We start from the raw sequence: 21,933 nt of genomic DNA, 5'->3' as shown, positions 1-21,933 counted from the left end.
GTAATCTTGGCACTGTCCGTCCTTTGGGCTTTGAGAGGCAGCTGGACCAGGCTGGGCAGGGGTAGCTCTCTCTGGGTGTGACTATCCACCATACCAACCGTCCTCGCACCTGACCCTTTCCACCGGTCCTGACCCCGCCTACCCCACACCTGACTCCTCCCCCCCACCAGCCTAATCCTCTCCCCATGTGTCCGACCCGCCCCCATCCCATGCCTGACCTTCTTCCCCCAATCCTGACCCCCTCCCCCTGTGCCTGACCCTTTCCTCACATCTCCTTCCCCTGCTGCTGTTACCCCTCCACCACTCCCCCTCTCCAGATCACTCCGGTGTTTACGCACTGACTGATATAGTGGGTCTTCAAGCATCCAGAGTGATGGGGGAGGGGTGGGTTGGGGTGGGGGGGGGGCGGTTGGCGCGTTTGGGAAACGGACACGGTGGCTGGAAGGTTCACCGTCATTCTATTTCCCACCGGTGAAAGGACAAGTAGACAATGAGCAACTGATAAACTTTCCCCTTCGTCCTGAGTTGTTTCCAGGTAACAATATTCTCCTCCTGTCTGCAGTTGCTGCTCGATGCCGGAGCCAATGTCGAAGGGTCTGTTGGACAAGGGGGTGAGAATTACTCCGAGACCCCCTTACAGCTGGCAGCTGCAGCCGGTGAGTGCATGACGATCGGGAATACTCTGCATGCTCTGGGCGATAGAGAGTTCCTCCAACTCTGCAGTTTAAAAGCTGAAATGATGCTTGCTTTTATGACGGAAATCTACATTTTTTGTCAGGGAACCTGTTAACCCAGGTCCTGACTTTTATCTTTATGCACCATATTTCCAAAGTTTGGGAGAGGTTGATTCCTGGAGTTCAGAGAATTGTCTATTGTCTACATAACCGATAGATGTGATTCCATGATTGGGTAGCACTTGTTGAACAATCCTGAGTGCGCTAATAGCTATGCTAACAACCAATTTAAGATGATCAGTCAGGGGGGCAGAAGTGGGGTTGGGCTGCCCAATCCTGATCACAGAATCACACAGTGCAGAAGAGGTCCTTTGGCCCATCGAGTCTGCACCATCGTGTGAGAAACACCTGACCTACTTACCTAATCCCATTTACCAGCACTTGGCCCATAGCCTTGAATGTTATGACATGCCAAGCGCTCATCCGGGTCCTTTTTAAAGGATGTGAGGCAACCCACCTCCACTACCCTCCCAGGCTGTGCATTCCAGACTGTCACCACCCTCTGGGTAAAAAAGTTTTTTCTCACATCCCCCCTAAACCTCCTGCCTCTCACCTTGAACTCGTATCCCCTCGTGACTGACCCTTCAACTAAGGGGAACAGCTGCTCCCTATCCACCCTGTCCATGCCCCTCATAATCTTGTACACCTTGATCAGGTCGCCCCTCAGTCTTCTCTGCTCCAACGAAAACAACCCAAGTCTATCCAACCTCTCTTCATAACTTAAATGTTTCATCCCAGGCAGCATCCTGGTGAATCTCCTCTGCACCCCCTCCAGTGCAATCACATCCTTCCTATAATGTGGCGACCAGAACTGATATCTTGCTCTTCTTCCATCCCATAGCAACGTAAGAAATAGGAGCAAGAGTAGGGCCATTAAACCTCTTGAGCCTGCTCCACCATTCAATAAGATCATGGCTGATCTGATTGTGGCTGTTCCACTTCCTGTCTGCTACCCCCCCAATAACCCTTGACTCCCTTGTCGATCAAAAATCTGTCTCAGCTTTGCATGTATTCGGTGACCCAGCCTCCATTGCTCTCTGGTGGAGAGAATTCCAAGAACTAACGACCCTCTGAGAGAAGAAATTCCTCCTCATCTCCATCTTAAATGGGAGACCCCTGATCTTTAATCTCTGCCCCAATTCTAGATTCCCTCATAAGGGGAAACATCTTCTCAACATCTACCCTGTCAAGCCCCCTCAGAATATCCCGGCTCTCTTTTTGCCTATCGATTTGTGATCAAAATAGAGCTCCCGACGTACATTGTTTTCACGAGTTATCGTACAGATGGCCGCACACGTGGCAGTAAATGTCAGCGAGGATCAGCCCCCTCAGAAGGGCAAGAATGGCAAGAGGCCAGAAATAAAACCCCTTCAAAATAAGAAACACACTAAGAGCCCTCGTTAAAGTTAGGGGTTAGATTTCCTTTTTTTTTGTTTCCGCTTGAGGCCATGTTCACCTTCAAGCGTTAAAAGGGATCATATTGGAAAATAGTTTGGGAAGTGCTGACCCAGAAGAACAAGGGCAGAAGGTACCGGGTGGCACCACCTGCAAGTTCCCCTCCAAGCCACTCACCATCCTGACTTGGAAATATATCGGCCGTTCCTTCTCTGTGGCTGGGTCAAAATCCTGGAACTCCCTCCCTAACAGCACCGTGTGGGTGTACCTACACCACATGGACTACAGCGGTTCAAGAAGACAGCTCACCACCACCTTCTCAAGGGCAACTAGGGATGGGCAATAAACGCCGACCTAGCCAGTGATGCCCACATCCCGAGAATGAATTTGGAAAAAAAAAACCCTAAATATAACTCGTAGACAGACTTACAGCCGATTTTGTAACTGAGCTGTTTGTTCATAGATCAGACTGACAGTCAGTGCAGTGAGTACATTGTTGAAATGCTTCCAAAAGAGAAGAGATTTTTGTTTAAAGAGCTGGTAAAGGGATATGGGGCTCGATGACGGTGGGAGATGTAAATGATCTGAGTGAATCCTCTGCGCGCATCAAAACTGCGAGGCAAGTTTGACCTTTATCAAAATTCTATTCCTCATCCATTAACACTTCCCTGTCTACCTACCCAGAGATTCTTGACTGACAGATTCAACCCAGAAAATTTACCTTTTTAAAGGCCATTGCTCCCTCTGTACTTCCGGGAAAGTATCCAGTGCAAATCTTTGGAAGTAAAATCCTGTCTTCCAAGGGCAGAATTTTCACCTCAGCATGCAGGCGCGCGCTCAACCCACTCGAGCGTAAAATGGCGCCCGTTGGTGTCAGGCGAGCGTCCCGACATCGACGCACAGTCGCACGACATTTCGGGTCCGCGCGGGAAACGGCAGCGCGCCCGCCGGCAGTTATAAGGCCCATTAAGGCCATTAAAAAGACAATTAACTCAAACTTTTCACTGCCCGTCCAACCTTACCATTGGCAGGCAGGCGAAAAGGCCAAGCGGCCTTTGCACCTGTTAGGAAACCTCACCCACGGGCGAATAAAAATAAAATAAAACATTTTACACTTCATTTATAACATGTCCCCGCTCGCGTGACAGAGTCATATGAGGGGACATGTTTTATAACATTTTCAAAATTTTTTTTTTTTTAAACTCTTCATCTCCCCGAGGCAGCTCCGTGCCTCAGGGAGATTCTCGAGTGCACGTGTGCGAAGTTCGAGCTCGCCCTCGTTCCCCCCGCCCACACAGGCCGTGCTCAGCGCTGCCACTCGCAGGCCCACCAGCGTGATATCGCAGCGGTCCAGCCCCGATCGCGGGCGGTGGTCGGATTTCCGACTGCCCCCATCGAGCCCGCCCCACAAAGGCAAAAATTCTGCCCCTGGCGTCACTTGGTGATGCAGAACTTGAATCTTGCTGGAAAGAGAGACACGTCGCTGAAGCTTTTCATCTTGCACTCATCAGGACAAACACAAGAATGCCAAATTTCAAGAATTTGTACTCCTGGACTGGAAAAAAAAAATCAGCCAAGCTCGTAATGTGGCTCATGCACCCTCGCTAGAAGCGACATACATTCATATGCAAACAAAAGGAACATGTTCAAGCTTTGCGCCTTTTTTGAATTACCCCGAAGCCTATAGTTCCCCTTTGCTTTCCCCATGGTAAAACCTCAGCCAATCAGAGTCAATATGCCAACCAATCAAGACTCTTTTCTCCTGTAGCTTTTTTTAAAAATCTGTTCCTCATCCCTGGTCTTAAATGACATATTGCATATGTGCTGTGTTTTAGACCACTCAGACAATTTGACTCTGAACCATTCACCAAACTCTTGGTTTGCTTTGGTTTTGATGAGTGGCTACAGTCCTCAGTCTCAGTATAAGTCCTGATTTTAGCCCATTCACACCGGGTGGCATAGATTAAAATTAGTGCTTACAATTTTCTAATTCGTTTAAATTTAGAGATTGCGATTTCTGGTTAGGGATTGTTGTCGAGGAGAGTGAGGGCCAGAGTTCTTGTCCCGGTAATATGAAGCTGCATCTCCAATCAGTGCTACAGAAATCTGCGGTCTACCACAGACTGACCGGCAGCCATTCTCCCAAAGTCCCTCAAGCTCGACTCTTGCCTTGGGGATGTGCAGTCCATTCTCTCGGCTTGCACTTTCAGTGGGAGTGCTGCAATGTTGGAAGGTTAGTACTGAGGGAACACTGTGCTGTCAGAGGATCAGTACTGAGGGAGTGTTGCACTATCGGAGGGTCAGTACTAAAGGAGCACTGTCAGAAGGTCAGTAATGAGGGAGTGCTGCATTGTCAGAAGTGCAGTACTGAGTGAGTGTCACACTGTAGGAGGGCCAGTACTGAGGGAGCGCTACACTGTTGGAGGGGCTAGATAAATGCAAGTTTGTAGCTTTTTTTTCTGTGGCCCTGGGAACAGTCCTAGATTACCCCAACTATAAATGCAATGAGAAAGGGCTAATTAATAATCTTGTTGCAAGGGAACCTTTAGGAAAGAGTGACCATAATATGATACAATTCTATGTTAAGTTTGAAAGTGATGTAATTCAAGCAGACTAGAGTCTTAAATCTAGGCAAAGGAAACTATGACGGTAGGAGGGGCAAATTGGCTATGGTGGATTGGGAAACTACATTGAAAGGTATGACGGTAGACAGTTAATGGCTAATATTTAAAGAACTAATACATATTTACAACAAAAATACATTCCTTTAATACACATAAACCCAGCTAGTGTTCCAACCATGACTAACAAAAGAAATCAAGGATTGTATTAGATCAAAGGAAGAGGTATATAAAGTTGCCAGAAAAAAATGATAAGCCTGAGGATTGGGATCATTTTAGACTCCTGCAAAGGAGGGGCAAGAAAAAGATTAATAATTGGAAAATAGAGTACGAGAGTAAGCTAGTAAGAAACAGAAAAACAAATTGTAAAAGCTTCTATAGGTGTGTAAAAAGGAAAAGATTAGCAAAGACAAATATGGGTCCATTACAAGTGAAGTCAGGAGAATTTATATTGGGGAATAAGTAAATGGCAGAGAAACAAAGCAAATACCTCGTGTCTTCACGGAGGAAAATACTAAAATCCACCCAGAAATAATGGAGAATCAAGGGACTAGAGTAAACAAGGAACTGCAAGATATTAATATTATTTTTTAAAAAGTTCTAAGAAATTAATGGGACTTAAAGTAAATAAATCCCCTGGGCCTGACGATCTACATTGCAGAGCGTTGAAAGAGGTGGCTGTAGAGATGGTGGATGTATTGGTAGTCATCTTCCAAAATTCTATAGACTATGGGATGGTTTCGGCAGATTGGAAGGTGACAAATGTAACCCCACTATTTAAGGAAGGAGGGAGAGAAAATGGGGAACTACAGACCTGTTAGCCTGACCTCAATTATTAGGAAAATGCTAGAATCTATCATAAGTGATTGTAGGATTAGGCAGAGTGAACATGGATTTATCAAAGGGAAATCATGTTTAACAAACCTGTTGGAAGTTTTTTTTTTGAGGCAGAAATTTTTTTCTTGGGGCAGAAATTTCCCCCCGTTGGGGGAGTTGTGTGGGGGCGGGCAGGGGCAGGGGCAGGCATGAACCCAATCAATGCCCCCGATCAGGGCTGTGTCGCCAATTAAGGCCTGCCCGGCATGACGTGTGCCGGGAAGCACTGAGCGCTCCCTGTGCGGACGGCGGGGGGGAGATTAAGTGCAGAATGAAAATTTTTATTAAAGACGGGGAAAAACTATTTAGACCTGAGTCACATGAGCTGGGACATGCTTATCAAAGGTTTGAAATTTTTTTATTTAATTAATAAACCCTTCGTGAAACCTCATCCTGCCTGTGGATGAGGTTTCATGAAAAATGCGAAGGTCTTCGGGCTTTTCGCCTCCCCCCCCCCCACCGCCAACCTTAAGGTTGGACGGGCAGCATTCTTAACAACTTTAATTACCTATTTGATGGCCTTAATAAGCCTCTGACAGTTCGGCGGGCGCGCAGCTGAGTCGGCTGCATGTCCGCCGAACTAAAAATCTAAAGGATGTGCGGTGACATTGGGACTCCTGCGAGTGGGCCCTGCCTCCACTTGCCAACCCGAAAATTCTTCCCTCAGAATAGATAAGGGAGAACTGGTGGATGTGGTATATTTAGATTTTCAGAAAGCTTTTGATAAGGTCCCACACAAGAGATTAGTAAACAAAGTTAAAGCACATGGGATTGGGGGGAATATACTAGCATGGATTGAGAACTGGTTAACAGACAGAAAACAGTAGGAATAAATGGGTCATTCTCAGGTTGGCAGGTTGTGACTAGTGGGGTACCGCACAGATCAGTGTTTGAGCCCCAGCTATTCACAATCTATATTAATGATTTGGATGTGGGGATTAAATGTAATATTTCCAAGTTTGCAGATGACACAAAATTAGATGCAGGTGAGAGTTGTGAGAAGGATGCAAAGATGCTTAAGGGGATTTGGAGAGGCTAAGTGAGTGGGCAAAAATGTGGCAGATGGAATACAAATGTGGAGAAATATGAGATTATCCACTTTGATAGGAAAAACAGAAACACGGAGTATTTCTTAAATGATAAGAGGCTGGTAAGTGTTGAACTTCAAAAGGACTTGAGTGTCCTTGTTCTTGAGTCACTGAAAACTAACATGCAGGTACAGCAAGCAATTAAGAAGGCAAATGGTATGTTGGCTTTTATTATAAGAGGATTTGAGTATAGGGATAAAGATGTCTTATTGTAATTATATAGAACCTTTGTGAGACCGTACCTGGAGTATTGTGTGAGATTTTGGTCTCCTTACCTAAAGAAAGATATACTTGTCATAGAGGAAGCACAATGAAGGTTCATTAAATGAATGCCTGGGATGGAGGATCTGTCCTATGAGGAAGGATTAAATAGACTGGACCTTTTATTTTCTGAGTTTAGAAGAATGAGTGGTTATCTCAGTCAAACATACAAAATTCTTACAAGACTCGACAGGGTAGATGCAGGAAGGATGTTTCCCCTGGCTGGGGAGACAGTCTCAGAATAAGAGGTAGGCCGTTTAGGACTGAGATGAGGAGGAATTTCTTCACACACAGGGTGGTGAATCTTCGGAATTCTCTGCCTGAGAGGGCTATGGAGGATCAGTCATTGAGTATATTCAAGACTGAGATTGTTAGATTTCTACATCTTAAAAACATCGAGGGAGAGGGGGGGAAATGGTGTTGAAGTAGAAGGTCAACCAATGATCTGATTGAATGATGGAGTGGGCTCAAAGGGCTGAATGGCCTCCTCCAGCTCCTATTTCTTCTGTTCTTACCCATCACTCACACTGAAAGCATATTGCAGCAGGCAGGCTGACATTTTTTTTATCCCAACAAAGTTTTGTTCTGACAGGATAAATGTGTTGGGTTTTCAGGTAATTTTGAAATAGTGAGTTTACTCCTGGAGCGAGGAGCGGAGCCGATGATCGGGACAATGTGCAGGAACGGTTTCTCCATCACTCCACACGGTGACATGAGCGCGTACAGCCAGGCTGCTGCACATGGGCACAGGTAATTGGGCATTACTGCATCTCACTGTGGGAGGAGTGGGGTTTGGGTGGGTTGAAGGAGGAGGGCCAGATGAGGTTGGAGATGGTGTGGGTGAGGGAGGGGTCTGCTGCAGGGGGGGGGTGCGCGGGGGAGTTTGGTTTGGTGGGATGTGGGGATTGGGGTGGTTCAGCTTCCAGTTTAGTTCCGAGGTTTGCAGGTGAGATCCGAAGTCACCCGTCATTCCCTGGAATCTCTCTCAAGCGTTATCCGCTTTTTTTTTCCCCCATATTCTGCCTGTTTAGGAACGTGTTCCGGAAACTGTTGACACATTCGGAGAAGGAAACCAGGAATGTCCTGTCCCTGGAGGAGATTTTGGCTGAGGGGACTGATCCCACGGGGATGACCTCCAGTCCCGCAAGCTCCAACCGTAACAACAAGGCCCGGCTGAATGTCCTGAGGGAGGCCATTTATCACAGCTCAGAACATGGATACGTGGACATTACCATGGACATCAGAGGCTTCGGTGTGTGTCTGCGTGTGCGTACCTGCCTGTCTGTGCGTGTATGTCCCCCCGCATCTCTCTCTTAATCTCTGTCTCTCTTGTCTACCTGTCTCTGTTTCTCTGTGGCTCTCTCTTTTTATCTTTTTCTTTCTCTCTCTACCTGTCTGCCCCTTTCTGTCCTTCTCCCACTCTCTCTCTCTCTGCCCGTGTGGGTCTCTCGCCGACTTTCTCTCTCGCCAACCTTCTTTTCGCATCTCTCTGTCCCCTGCTTTCTCCAACATCAGAATGGGAGTTGTGACTGGTAACGTATTACAATGGGTATTTCCCAGAGTTAAACCCTGGAGGGGTGTGGGAAGAATCTCACTTTGTCGGCAATAATTTATGTTTTAAACACAGCCCCCACCCACAGCAGCCTCCTGAGTGACAGAAACTGAGGAGAATAAGTGATGTGAAGCTGATGGTTATTATTCCTCTTATATTTCAGGATGAACTGTTACATTAAACCTGAAGAATCCAGGCTAATGTTGAATCACAAAGCACTAAGTCCATGTTCCTTATAGAAATACGCTGGGATTTTCTGGCCCCATCCACGGCAGGAGTCATCGTGGTGGAAAATTTGACAGACCAGCCCAAGGTCCATTGACTTCACACAGGAATCGGGACCAGAAAATCCCGGCCTAGTGTTCTGCTCAGATTTATGAATGGCTTCTTCAAGAAGTTGGCTCAGTTTATCATTTCCCCACTGGTTCCTCGCATTGTCTCCTGCTCAGTTTAAGAGCTTTTTTTACACTGTTTGAGTCCAAACTGTGTGAATATGCAAAGAGGAAAATGAGGAAGGCCAATTAGTGCCCACTTGGCCATTGGATCTTGCATCACTTCCCTCCCCAGCAGCACTGTGTAAGTCTATCTCACTCCCAGCCCACTCATTGGGCTGAGTTTTACAGTCCCCCCCATCAGACGTGTTTGGCACGGGGGGGAGGGTGGGTGGGGGGCGCACATAAAATATGGTGGGTGGGTTGCCCACCTCCTTCCTGCCCAACCCCTCACCCGGTCCCCATAAAACGGAGCATGGTTATGGAGCCCACTAGACCACCCGCCTTTAGACCTTCTGAGGCCCTTAAGCGGTCAATCCCCTCACTTGGTTGTCTGAACCCTCCCCACACAAAATGCCCAGTGCTGACCTGGTCCGGTCGCCATTGGGTGGGCCCGCTTGCAGTCCCAGCAGCGCCCACCACTGAGTTCTGATGCTGCTGGGACTGCAAGAGCTGCCGGCCCTTCCGATTGGCCGGGCTTCTGAGGGATGGAAGTCCCACTTTCTGCTTGTTTAGGCCACTCGTAAGATCACTGCAGGGCAGCCTGTTTCAAAGTTGGTCAGTTTGCAACCAACTTTTCTGAGCAGGCTGGGGGGAGCAGCAATACACCCATTGTGTGGGTTGTAGCTCCTGCCTGTGGTTGTGATCTGAGGCTGCACCTGCTCTCTTGGGTTGATGTATAAGACCCATAGCACTATTTTGAAGAAGGGCAGAGGAGTTCTCTTTACCACCAACCACCACCGCACCCCTCCCCGCCAACCCCAACAACCTCACCCACCCCTGGCATCCCCCAATACTGATCCCTCAATCAACAGTACAAAAAAACAGATTCCATGGTCATTATGCTGTTTGTGGGAGCTTACTGTGGGTAAATTGCCTGCCATGTTCCCTATGCTGCAAAAATGAGCACTTCAGCAGGAGAGTCGAGTGCTCTAGGAAGCTCTGAGGTGGTGAACAGAGCTGGAGCAAGGCCAGTTCAGGGACTTTCCTCCCAGACGTAATCAGGGAAGTTCTGGGAGCTCCTGCTTCTCATAATGTTTTGGTAATTTTTTTTTTTTGCAAAAATATATTTTATTCATGAAATATCTAAAGGAACTTTACAAAACATTTCAAATTGTCATTACAGAAGGTGCAATATCATTCAATTTTTCCCACAGAGCATGTTGCACTCTGAGGTGCCTCAATATAATTGCATTTACCAGATACATTCAAGGACAAACTTACAGTCTGAGGGGCTCTACACTGTTACCAGCCCCTCGGTGCACTGTGGCTGAAAAGATTTACACACTGGCCTTTCCCCATTGCTCCATTGTGGCCCCTGCTCTCAGCTTTCGTGCATCCCTCAGCACATAGTCCTGGACCTTGGTATGTGCCAGTCTGCATTGTTAAATGCGCTTGAACACTTCACTCCCAATGATTGGTGGTGAATGACTGGTAAAACCATTCCCTCCAAGCCATCTCATTTCATCTCTCCTACCTTTCAGTGACCCCCACCTGTGGAAGAGCCATCCGGTGCCCCCTCATTATGTTTAACATCCTGCACTGATCCATGCACAGGTATCTCCACAGACCACACCATCCTGACTTGGAAATATATCGCCGTTCCTTCACTGTCGCTGGGTCAAAATCCTGGAACTTCCTCGCTAACTGCACTGCGGGTGTACCTACACCGCATGGACTGCAGCGGCTCAAGGCAGCTCACCGCTGCCTCCTCAAGGGCAACTAGGGACGGGCAGTAAACGTTGGCCCAGCCGGCGACACACACATCCCACGAAAGAATAAAACAAATCTTGCCCTCACGGTAAAGAGGTTGTAATTTGCGTCAAAGTAAAAGCAAAATACTTCAAATGCTGGAAACCTGAAATAAAAACAGGAAATGCTGGAACAACTCAGCAGGTCTGGCATTTTTCTGTGGAGAGAGAAACATGTTAACGTTTCGAGTCCAATATGGCTTTGGAGCTGTATTTTGCATCTCATCAGGTGAAGTGAAGCATTTAATTCTGAAAATAAACTTGGAAAAAGTTCTCTGCCCTGAGAGATGAACCTGCAGCTGGGTTCCAGCTGGTTGAAAGGTGATGTCGGGTCCTGTAATCTGTCCTGTAATGCAGTTGCTGCAACGTGTAGGTGTAACGCTGCCTTTGTCACGCAGGCGTTCCGTGGAACCTGCACTCGTGGTTATTGTCCCTGAACACAGCATTCCTGCAACACCGGAGACTAGTAATCCAGTGCCTACTGAAAGAGTTCAGCACCATCAAGGAAGAAGATTACAGCGATCAGCTCCTCTTGCAGGGTCTGCCGCTCATGTTTCAGATCCTGAGAGCCAGCAAGGTAGAAACATTTTACGTTCTGTGCGACAGCGCAAGCCATTCACAAATCTGCAGTTAGGTGTAAACCTTACAAGAAGCGCTTTAAATTAGCAAATAATAAAGCATGTTTTTTTTAAAAAATTCATTCAAGGGATGTGGGCTTCGCTGGCTGGACCAGCATTTATTGCCTACCCCATACTGCCCCTGAGAAAGTGGCAGTGAGCTGCCACCTTGAACCACTGCAGTCCATGCGGTGTAGGTAGGGAGTTCCAAATCAATTGTTTCCAAATTTGACAGTCGCTGTAGGGAAATCAGCAAGAGATACATGATGAGAGTTTGTTGGAATTACTGGGAAATAGATTCAGAGAATTTTGTAGCACAGAGGGAGGTCTTTCACGTGTTAGCTCTTCAAAAACGGTCCTTTTTTTTTATTTGTTCATGAGGTGTGGGCGTCACTGGCTAGGCCTCCCTAGCATCCCTAATTGTTCTTGTTCAGAGGGCATTTTAAGAGTCAACCACATTGCTGTGGGTCTGGAGTCACATATAAGCCAGCCCGGGTAAGGATGACTGAGTTCCTTCCCTAATCAGATGGGCTTTTACAACAATCAGCAATGGTTCTGTGGTCATCATCAGACTTCTAATTCCAGATTTTTATTGAATTGAAATTTCACCATCTCCCTAGATCGTCACCCAGGGTCTCTGGAATCCTAGTGACAATACCACCATGCCACCATAGAAAGTGCTGAAAAAACTCAGCATGTCTGGCAGCATCTGCAGAGAGAGAAACAGAGTTAACGTTTCCAGTCAAGTAGAACCCTTCAGCAGAATAAATTAACAATACTCGAAATAAGAGTGGAAACTTTAACCACTTGTGGCTTCCTTCAGGCTCAGGGTGATGCCAAGAGCCTGCGTCTGCCCGAGAGGCTGAGCTGGATTGAGCAGTTCTGAAAATGAGTCAGATTGGACTCAAAATGTTAACTCTGGTTCTCTCTCCACAGATGCTGCCAGACATGCTGAGTTTTTCCAGCATTCTCTGTTTTTATTTAACACTTCCAGCAGCCACAGTATTTTCCTTTTAATTAGTTCCACACATGGATTGGCGCTTGTATGGGAAGCAGATTAATAAAGACTAAACTATTTAAGACACTGCAGCGTGTGACTATATTGGAGAGATTGTTTTCTTTCTAATAATGTTTGCAAAATAAATACATCAGGCAGCTTCAATACAGAACGACAAGCAGCCAAAAATGCATAACCTGCATTTATATAGCCCCGTTAACATAATAAAGTGTCCCAAGGCACTTCATGGAAGCATTCTCAAACATTTGACACTGAGCCACATAAGGAGATATTAGGTGCATGGTCAAAGAGGCAGGTTTTAAGGGGTGTCTTTAGGAGGAGAGAGAGGTGGAGAGTCAGAGGTTTAGCGAGGGCATTCCAGAATTTAGAGCCCAGACAGCTGAATGTACGGCTGCCAGCGATAGAGCAATTAAAATCGGGGATGCTCAAGAGGCTAGAATTAGAGGAGCACAGAGATCTCACAGGGCTGTGGGGCTGGAGGAGGTTACAGAGATGGGATTGGTAGGATCGGTGGTGAAAAGCCATTGAGGGATTTTAAAACAAGGACGAGCGTTTTAAAACTGAGCTGTTGCCAGATCAGGAGCCAAGGTAGGTCATTGAGCACAGGGGTGAGGGGGAATGGGACTTGATGTACATTGGGATATGGGCAGCACAGCATGGAAGTTCAAGGAGGATGGAAGATGGGAGTCTGGCCAGCACAGCATGGGAGTAGCCAAGTCAAGATGTAGCAGACGAATGGATAAGGGATTCCGCAGCAGATGAGTTGAGGTAAACATAAACATAGAAAATAGGAGGGGTAGGCCATTCGGCCCTTCGAGCCTGCTCCGCCATTCATTATGATCATGGCTGATCATCCAACTCAATAGCCTGCTCCCGCTTTCTCCTCATATCCTTGGATCCCTTTTGCCCCAAGAGCTATATCTAACTCCTTGAAAACATACACTGTTCAGGCCTCAACTACTTTCTGTGGTAGTGAATTCCACAGGCTCACCACTCTCTGGGTGAAGAAATTTCTCCTCGTCTCAGTCCTAAATGGTCTACCCCATATCCTCAGACTGTGACCCCTGGTTCTGGACTCCCCCACCATCGGGAACCTCCTTCCTGCATCTACCCTGTCTAGTCCTGTTAGAAGATTATAGATTTCTATGAGATTCCCCCCCCTCGTTCTTCTGAATTCCAGCGAATATAATCCTAACCGACTCAATCTCTGCTCATATGTCAGTCCCGCCATCCCAGGAAGAGTGGAGAGAGGTGATATTGTGGAGATAGAAAGAGGCAGTCTTGGCGAAATGAGTAACTGATATCGTGGCATTAGATTCTTCCTCTTAAAATGTCGTGGGTACTCAGATTTCAATATTAGGATAATGATAACTGCACCTTGCACTCAATCTGAAATATGTGCAGTCTGTTGCTTTATTCTGTCTCTTCCGATTTCATTCTAATTTCAGAATGAAGCCATCAGTCAGCAGTTGGCAGGGATTTTTGTCCAGTGCTACGGCCCTTACCCAATCCCCAAGTTCACAGAAATCAAACGGAAACAGATTTCTCGGCTAGGTACGTACCCTCAGTTGTGTAAGTTAATCCTGCGCTTGGTGTTGATGTAACTTAAGCCTGCGTTTTGTGCTGTAACTTAAGCCTGCGTTTTGCTTGCTTCCAGATCCTCACTTTCTGAATAACAAGGAGATGTCTGATGTTACATTTCTAGTGGAAGGGCAACCATTTTATGGGCACAGAGTGTTATTGTTCACTGCCTCACCCAGGTAAACCACTCCCCTTAAAACTTTCTGTGCTGTGGGTGGGATGTGTGTGTGGGGAGGAGGGATGTTTTAACCAAGTGTGAAACACCGGCACCGCACCCAGGGTTCTCGATCATCAGCAACAATTGACATAGGTTTTTCCGTGAAGGTTGTTTTACCAACCATGGAGCTTCACGTGTCAAAATAAACAGGAACAGAACAGACTTCTGGCAGCAAGGGTGGTCACCAAAAACTTGTCAAAAAGGTGAATTTCAGGAAGGTTTTTAAAGGAAGAGAGAGAGAGATGTGGAAAGAAAGGGAGGTAATTTCAGCGAGAAAAGGGTTCAAAGAATCAAAATATTGGGGAGAGGCTGAGTGAGAGCTGGGCAAGGATTTTAAGTATAATCTGTTCAGGGAAACAGCACATCCCAGTGAGGTAGGTGCATCGGTCTCACAACTGTAACTAGCAATGGATTGTTAGGAAAATCCTGAACTGTATCAGTCGGAAAACAAATTCAGAATGGGGATCGTCCCAGGTCGGTAACTGTGCTATGATCTCGATGGGGGTGGGAAATCTCAGTGGATTTTGGAAAGCCCTATGCAATCTGCCTGTCCCTCCAGATAGTCTTCAGCGTAGTTCCACATGAAAGGCTCATAGAGAAAGAAACAAGCAGTAACCAGTTAGTGGACAGATAACAGACTGGGGAGAGTCCCAGAAACTGATCCTGGGGTAATGTACTGAGTGGAGTGGCTCAGGATTGATACTGGGAGATGTACTGAGTTCAAAAACATGCAAGACTGTATTATTCACCCACCATTCTGTTTCCCAGAATCACAGAATTAACTCAAATCTCTTTTTTTTTCTCAATAATGTTGGGAGTTTGTGTTTTTAAACACATTGGGGAGGACTTACCCAAGCTCCGGGTATGGCGGAGATGGAGGTGAGGGAAAATAGTGGGGAACTGCGTGGGGAGAGGTGCCTGTAGCATGCCTGCTGCCGGGGGAGTTTCCCCGGGGTGAGGGGGAATGCAGAATGGCAGCCAGCTGCAAGGTAGCGAGCGAGCAATCGGCACATTTAAGGCCCCAGTTAGGGGGGTGTTTAAAGAGTTCGCCAGCATTTTGCCAGCGGAGGAGCAGTGCCCGTCCGCCCACCTTGCTGTGAGGGAGGGCTGTCAGTTTAATGGAACCGGTGTCCCTGAGGCAATCCAGGGCCCATTGGAGTCAGAGGCTCCATCACCCAAAAAAGGGGGTCACCGGCAGCAGAGAGCGAAACGCTGCTGCTGGAGGGGTTTCCCCTCCAATCTGAGGGGCCTGACTGCCTTGGCTCCTCTCAGAAATGCAATTATTTTCACCCCCTCCATTTCCTACCTGTCTCATCAGCGCCCACCTCTCCCCGATGGAGTTGCCCAGATGCTAGAGCTGCCAGCCCTCTGATTGGGCCAGCAGAGTTAAAAAGCCGCCCGCTGTCCTTAATTGGCCGCTGAGCACAGAGCAGAGCGATTAGGAAGCCGCCTCCCAGAAAATAGTTGAGCTGACCAGGCTCCCGGCAAGCGTGGGATCAGGGCCCGGTTTGGCCCCGACACCCGCAGGGAAATCCTGCTCGTAGATTTAGTGTTCGGGATCGGGGCCATGACATAACGAAAGTTACAATGGTTATTTTGTGTGTAAGGATTAGGAGTCTTGTGTGTTAATCTTCTTCAGAGTTACTGTCCAAGAAACTAATCATTCTTTCTAACCCAGTGCCATCTGTGTGCCTTTAGGTTTAAGATGCTACTTTCGAGCAGGATGTCCTCAGACAGCTCATCCAGTATTTTCATTGAAATTGGCCACATCAAGTACAATATATTTAAGGTAACCAATGTACAAAATAGCAGAGCAGACAGATAGCGAGCTATTGTCAGGTGTTCAACCATAACTCACTTCTGCCTCTCCTGCCTCCTCATGAATGTATTAACATAGAATGAAAGTGTTGGCAGGTAAATTAAAATCTCTTGTTCTCACTGTGAGCCTCGGTCCTTGGTTCATATATATCCCACCCGGACGTCACCACGGTCAGAAGGTCTGGACAAAGCTCTGTCTTGCTTTCATTACTACTCCTTAATTCTATCTGCACTGTTTCTACAGGCGCAATTGTAAAGGGTGCGCAGGGACAGAGGAGCTGGGGATCCATTGCATTGATTTTTGAAGGTGGCAGGACGTACTGAGAGAGTGGCTAGCAAAGCATGCGGGATCTTGGCCTTCATAAATAGAGGCATTGAGTACTAAAACAGTAAAGTTCTGGTTTGGCCACAACTAGAGTATTGCATCCAGTTCTGGTCGCCACACCTTAGGAAGGATGTGAGGGTCCTTGAGGGTGCAGAGGAGATTTCCCAGAATGGTTCTGGGGTGAGGGATTTTAGCTGCAAGATTAGGTTGGAGAAGCTGGAGTTGTTCTCCTTGGATCAAAGGAGATTGAGGGGAGATTTAATGGGTGTAACAGGTTTAGATAAGGTAGACAAAAAAAAACTTTCTATTAGCTGATGGCACAAGGACTAGTGGACACAAATTTAAGGTTATGGGCAAGAGATATAGAGGGGGGTGTGAGGAAGAACTTTTTACACGATGAGTGGTAAAGACTTGGACCACGCTGCCCACGAAGGTCGTGGAAGCGGAGACGATGAATGATTTCAAAAGGAAATTGGATGGGCACTTGAGGGAAATAAGCTTGCAGGACTCTGGGGATAGAGCAGGGGGAATGGGAATGGGACTGACTGGATTGCTCTACAGAGAGCCAGCATGGACTCAATGCGCTGAATGTGCCACAATGACTCTGATTGCTCACCATTACTGAAGTCCTTTCATTCCAAAGTTTTAATGTGTCTTTTATCAATACTGCTCCTCCTCTCCCGGTTTCCTGTCCTTTCTAACGATCTTATAGCCTGGAGTAGCTAGTTCTGCATCATGCCCAGCTTGTGCCCGGCTTCCTGTAATGACAATGCATATCCTTTCTGCTGAATTTGTGTTTCTAACTCATTTTTTATTCCTTAGGCTGCATGCATTCCTGTACACAATTCTTATTTGAGTAACCATCCCCAGCCTGCCCTCGTGTCCCGATGGTGTAATTCACCCACGTTTTCATAGACCTTCAGGAGACTAGAGGGTGAATAACGCTTACATTTCAAGTACCAAAACTGAGTCACATTGGATATTTCAGAATCCTTCCACCAAAGTTTTATTTTGCTATTATTTTAGTTATATTTTGTGACGTGTTAATGGTATGTTAGTTATATTGTGAAGATACACAGGTAAAGGGCATTGATTAACTAAGTACTTAGTGAACTTGTAAAGAGAGACTGCAGGGACGCTGAGTGTTAGTAGATAGGAAGCAGAGATTATGTAATGCTGCATTCTGTAAATAAACCAACTATCAAGAAATGAATTTGGGTCTAGTTTCATACTTCACCACCTGGATTAGGATCCGTTTATCATTGTGTTCCTGCTGTTTGTAATTTCTAAATCATTCTTTCTGCAGATGGTGATGCAGTATCTTTATTACGGAGGGACAGAAACCCTGCAGATTAGAAACAATGATATACTGGAGGTGGGTTTGAGTTTATACTGATTAAACCTGGTTATTGCTTGTCACTGATATAAGCCTGCTGGTCCAGGTGGAGCTCAGGCAATGTCGATAATTCCCAAATATTGCTAGTCACTGATCCTAACAGACCCTGGTGTTGGAATTTATCCATCAGTTAGGTCATGGACAGCTCTCCCCAAAGCCCCTGACCCACACAACAAACCTGAAATATCAGCACAGTTAGGACTGTGCTCCACGAGCTGGAGTGTCAGATGTGAAGAAGCCTGGGTCACTCCCAGTTTAGACGCTCCCAATATGAATTTTGCAAAAGTATTTGACCAATGCTGAAAAGAGACATGTTGCTGGAGCTTTACATCTTGCACTCATCAGGACAAACACAAGAATGCAAATTTCAAACAATCACAAATTATACTAGAGAAGTATGGGCAGATAGTGGAATAGTCGTGATGTCACTGGACTTGTAACCTGGAGATCAAGGCCCAGACTCAACTCTGAGGACATGAGCTCAAATCCCACCAATTAATAAAGAAAAATCTGGAATTGAAAGCTATTCTCAGTAATGGTGACCATGAAACTATCATCCATTGTCGTAAAAACCCATCTGGTTTACTAATGTCCTTTTGGGGAAGGAGATCTGCTGCCTTTACCTGTTCTGGTCCACATGTGACTCCAGCCCACAGCAATGCGATTGACTCTTAACTGCTCCCTGAAATGGCTGCAACCCCCTCAGTTCAAGGGCAATTAGGGATGGGCTACAAACGCTGGCCTTGCCAGCGACGCCCACATCCCATGAACGAATGAAATGAAACAAAAAAGAAGGAAGGGGGTGCTGATTGGTTGGCAAGTCAGCTAAAAATATTTCAGTGAGCAACTGGGACATCTGCTAGTAAATGGCCCAGATAGAAATTTCATCTTTTTAATATTTCAATTCAGTTTCCTGACTGGGCAAGTTCCACCAGAGCCTTGTTGGTGACTGGGTTTAAAATATGGGTTGGGGGTGACAGGGAGAAAGGCGTAAGGAGTGCAGGAAGTTGGCTGGATTTGGATTTACCACCCGCTTTGTATCTAGCCCAGTTCCACTCTCCAGTGACTTCAGTGGCAATAGAATCGAGGCTTGTAAATCGGGCAGTCGAAGTGATCCACTGGTCAAATCCGATTCCAGTGTTCCCTCTAACTTCTGTTCGCAGTGCCTGCTTGTTGCCTTGTGTGGTCCCTTTATAATTGATTGCGACTGCGCGTGCATGTGCAGCCTGTCTGTTTCCCTGCATGGCGCATTCCCCATTGCTGCAGGGCCATGCACGTGTGAAGGTAAGAGGGATGTTGTTCTTCTCCACAGGAGAGCCAGGACAAGCCAAACTGACCAGCAGACAGGTTCCCCTGTCCTGTAATCGCTCCAGAGAACGCCATAGCTACAGCCAGAGCCTGAACCAACAGTTTAAAGAGCCCCTTTCCCATCCTCACCACCACTCCTTATCTCCCCAGCTTCTCCCCTCCCCTCCCTTCCCTCATATAGGAGGATGTAAATATGATTGGAATAAAGATTTGAGGGGAGATGTAGAGTAAAAGATTAACATCAGAAGCATACACGATACTGATGAAATCATGGTGTCATAACACATTGCTAAAGTCATTGTTCGAACCTTGAGTAAAGGACGAATCTGGAGCCAGTCTTTTCCTTAACACAGGCTTATTCACAAACTCACCAAGTACCTTTTCGTCCCCCTACAGCGGTGTAAACCAGTTCTTATGTACATAAGAATAATTCCCTAACCTTTCCCCAATTAGTAACAGCTGCTCTCACTTACGAACGAAATCATGCACTTCATTGTAACAGGATTCCAACATTAACACACACGACTGAGAAGTAAGAGAGATCTGGAAGAAGGAGAGGCTCTAACCTCATGTTGGGGTCCAAATATTTAAATGTTTGCTGCAAATAAAAAGTAATGGTTTATAACAAAACTACAGACTCAAGCAGCATACTTTGGGAGAATAGACTATCCCCAAAACCCCTGTCTAGACGCCCAACCCCACAACGAGACATGGCGGCAGTAAGCAAAAAGACCCAACAGACCTTGAAAAGAAGAAACAGGTCAGACAGGAAGGGTGATCCTGAAGGGAAGGACCAAAGAAAAAAAAAATTAAGACTCACCAAGACGGTGAAACATCATGGGAGCAGCAGATACAAGCTGAGACAAACCCGGAGAGTGGACAGCAGTGAGCATTTGCCTGAAGCAGTAAGAAGCAACAATTCCAGGGCTCAGCAGAGGCATGGAATCCACACTACCAACTCCCAGAACCATTTCAGAGCGCAAAAGGCTCACAACAGGCCCAGTACTGAGAAAACTGGAGAGAAAGGTTCACAAAGTACAGAGCTGCTTCAGGATTACACAAAAAAGATCAAAAAGACCAGGACAGTATGCTGCTTTATGCAGTAGGATCTATCACTGATGACATGATAGCAAGGCATAGGGCTGATGAGGCTTCAACTCCTTATGATGAAGTCCTGCAAGCTTTTGACTCTTTTATTTCAGTGTCCGTTGGCATTTAATAATTGAGAGGGCTAAATTTAATAAAAGTAAACAAAGACCAGGTGAAAGCATGGATTCGTTCATCAACGATCTCTGTAGGCTGGCAGGGAACTGTGATTACGTAATCTTAAAGGGTGAGCTGATTCGCAACAGGGTCATAGTCAGGGTCCGAGACAAAGCATTATTAGATCTCTTACAGAAAAGAGAGGATTTAACAATAGTAAAAGCAGTGCAGATTGTGAGGCAAACAAAGTTGGGCATTTGTTTGCGGGGAAGGAGAGGACCTGTGGAGAAGGTCGAGTGAGACCATTCAGTTTGTAGGCTAAAAAAGAGAGAGCGTGCCAAAGCCTAAGCCCGCCAAAATGGGGAAAAATGCGCCAACCGCCATTTTGAAATGTCTTTGGTCTGGCAGGAACAAACCGCACAAGTGAGAAGTACGTCCAGCAAGGGGGGGCCAAAGTGCCACAACTGTGGGGGAAAAATATGCCACTTCAAAACCTGTAAAAAGAGGGAGAAAATGTTAAATCTGAGCCACAACCCTCCAGGGCAAGGTAAATGATACTGAAAACACATATTGGAGTATTAAACTCAAAGTGGATGGACACCCCACAGAATTTAAGCTGGATACAGGAGCAGGGGTTTCTGTTTTATCAGGTAAAGTCAAATGGCTCAAACAGATTACATTGCAACCCTCAAGTATCAAATTACAAGGTCCTGGAAAGTCAAAGCCCAACTCATGGCAAAACTGAAATATAGAAAGGATCAGGATTTCTCAATACGTCATTCAAAATAAAGAGTGTTCTCTACTAAGCAGAAAGGCACGCCTAAAACTGAAATTAATCTATAAAGTGGATGAAGTTGCTGATGAAAACTGCAACAGAACATTACAAAATGAATTCACAAAATTGTTTACAGGGGCTAAGAAAGCAGAAGCAATTGAGGTAATAGCACAGCATCTGGGATCGGGAGAAGAAAAGTTAATCCAGATAGCAATTCAGTCGGGTTGGCTAGAATTCAATTGCAGGCGAAGCACCTTAAGACTGAAAAAGAAATGAAAAAGCAAAAATTTGAATTTGAAAAAGAGAAAGAAAGAGAAAATTGAAAGCTTGAATTTGACCTCCAGAGAGAAAGTTAGCAAAGCGGGGAGAAAAGAGCCAGAGATTCAAAGAGAGAGAGAGAAATCAAACAGTATGAGCTGGCTAAAGAAAAGCTTAGATTACATGGTTTAAGAGAAGCTGTTCCAGTCAATAAAAATTATAATGTAGAGAGTCAACTTCCATGCACGAAAGATGAGTTTGCGAATGAGAAATGAGAATTGGTGAGGACACTGGAGTGTTGGTCACAGAAAGTAGAACACTTGAATGAGGACTTGGAACATCTAAATGATAAACTTGTAGAAGCAAATTCAATAGATAGATCTTCAACTAAAACTTAATGAACTTCAAGTATTAGCATTTTCTATTAAGAATCATGAAAAATACCTTCCATAGGAAAAGGAATTGCTGATGAATCAGAAGAGTTGTTTGAATGCATAATTAAAACCCAAGACTGATGAATTACTGGAACTTTGCCGTGAATATAGCAATGAAATTCTCGAACTTGGAGAAGAAAAAGGACGAGATGTGCAATACAGAAGAACAGAGAAGCGACCAGGCTTGGAATTTTAATCACAGGCATAGAGCATG

General features: G+C 46.0%; 1 protein-coding gene across 2 annotated transcripts in view; it reads left to right on the top strand.

Annotated features, from left to right (window-relative positions):
• The window catches only part of btbd11b (BTB (POZ) domain containing 11b), a 133,482-nt gene that overhangs the window by 99,321 nt on the left and 12,228 nt on the right, over positions 1–21,933 (top strand). The window contains exons 8-15 of one of the 2 annotated variants that reach the window (XM_041216493.1): positions 563–656; positions 7,590–7,725; positions 8,007–8,227; positions 11,168–11,346; positions 13,853–13,958; positions 14,062–14,164; positions 15,901–15,991; positions 17,652–17,720. In XM_041216493.1, the coding sequence (XP_041072427.1) occupies positions 563–656; positions 7,590–7,725; positions 8,007–8,227; positions 11,168–11,346; positions 13,853–13,958; positions 14,062–14,164; positions 15,901–15,991; positions 17,652–17,720 (999 nt within the window). The remainder of the gene's footprint in view (positions 1–562; positions 657–7,589; positions 7,726–8,006; positions 8,228–11,167; positions 11,347–13,852; positions 13,959–14,061; positions 14,165–15,900; positions 15,992–17,651; positions 17,721–21,933) is intronic. The other variant, XM_041216494.1, reaches the window with a different exon arrangement.

This window comes from Carcharodon carcharias, chromosome 21 (assembly GCF_017639515.1).
Source record: "Carcharodon carcharias isolate sCarCar2 chromosome 21, sCarCar2.pri, whole genome shotgun sequence".
Classification (NCBI taxonomy): Eukaryota; Metazoa; Chordata; class Chondrichthyes; order Lamniformes; family Lamnidae; genus Carcharodon; species Carcharodon carcharias.
This window is presented reverse-complemented; position numbering and strand designations above follow the sequence as displayed.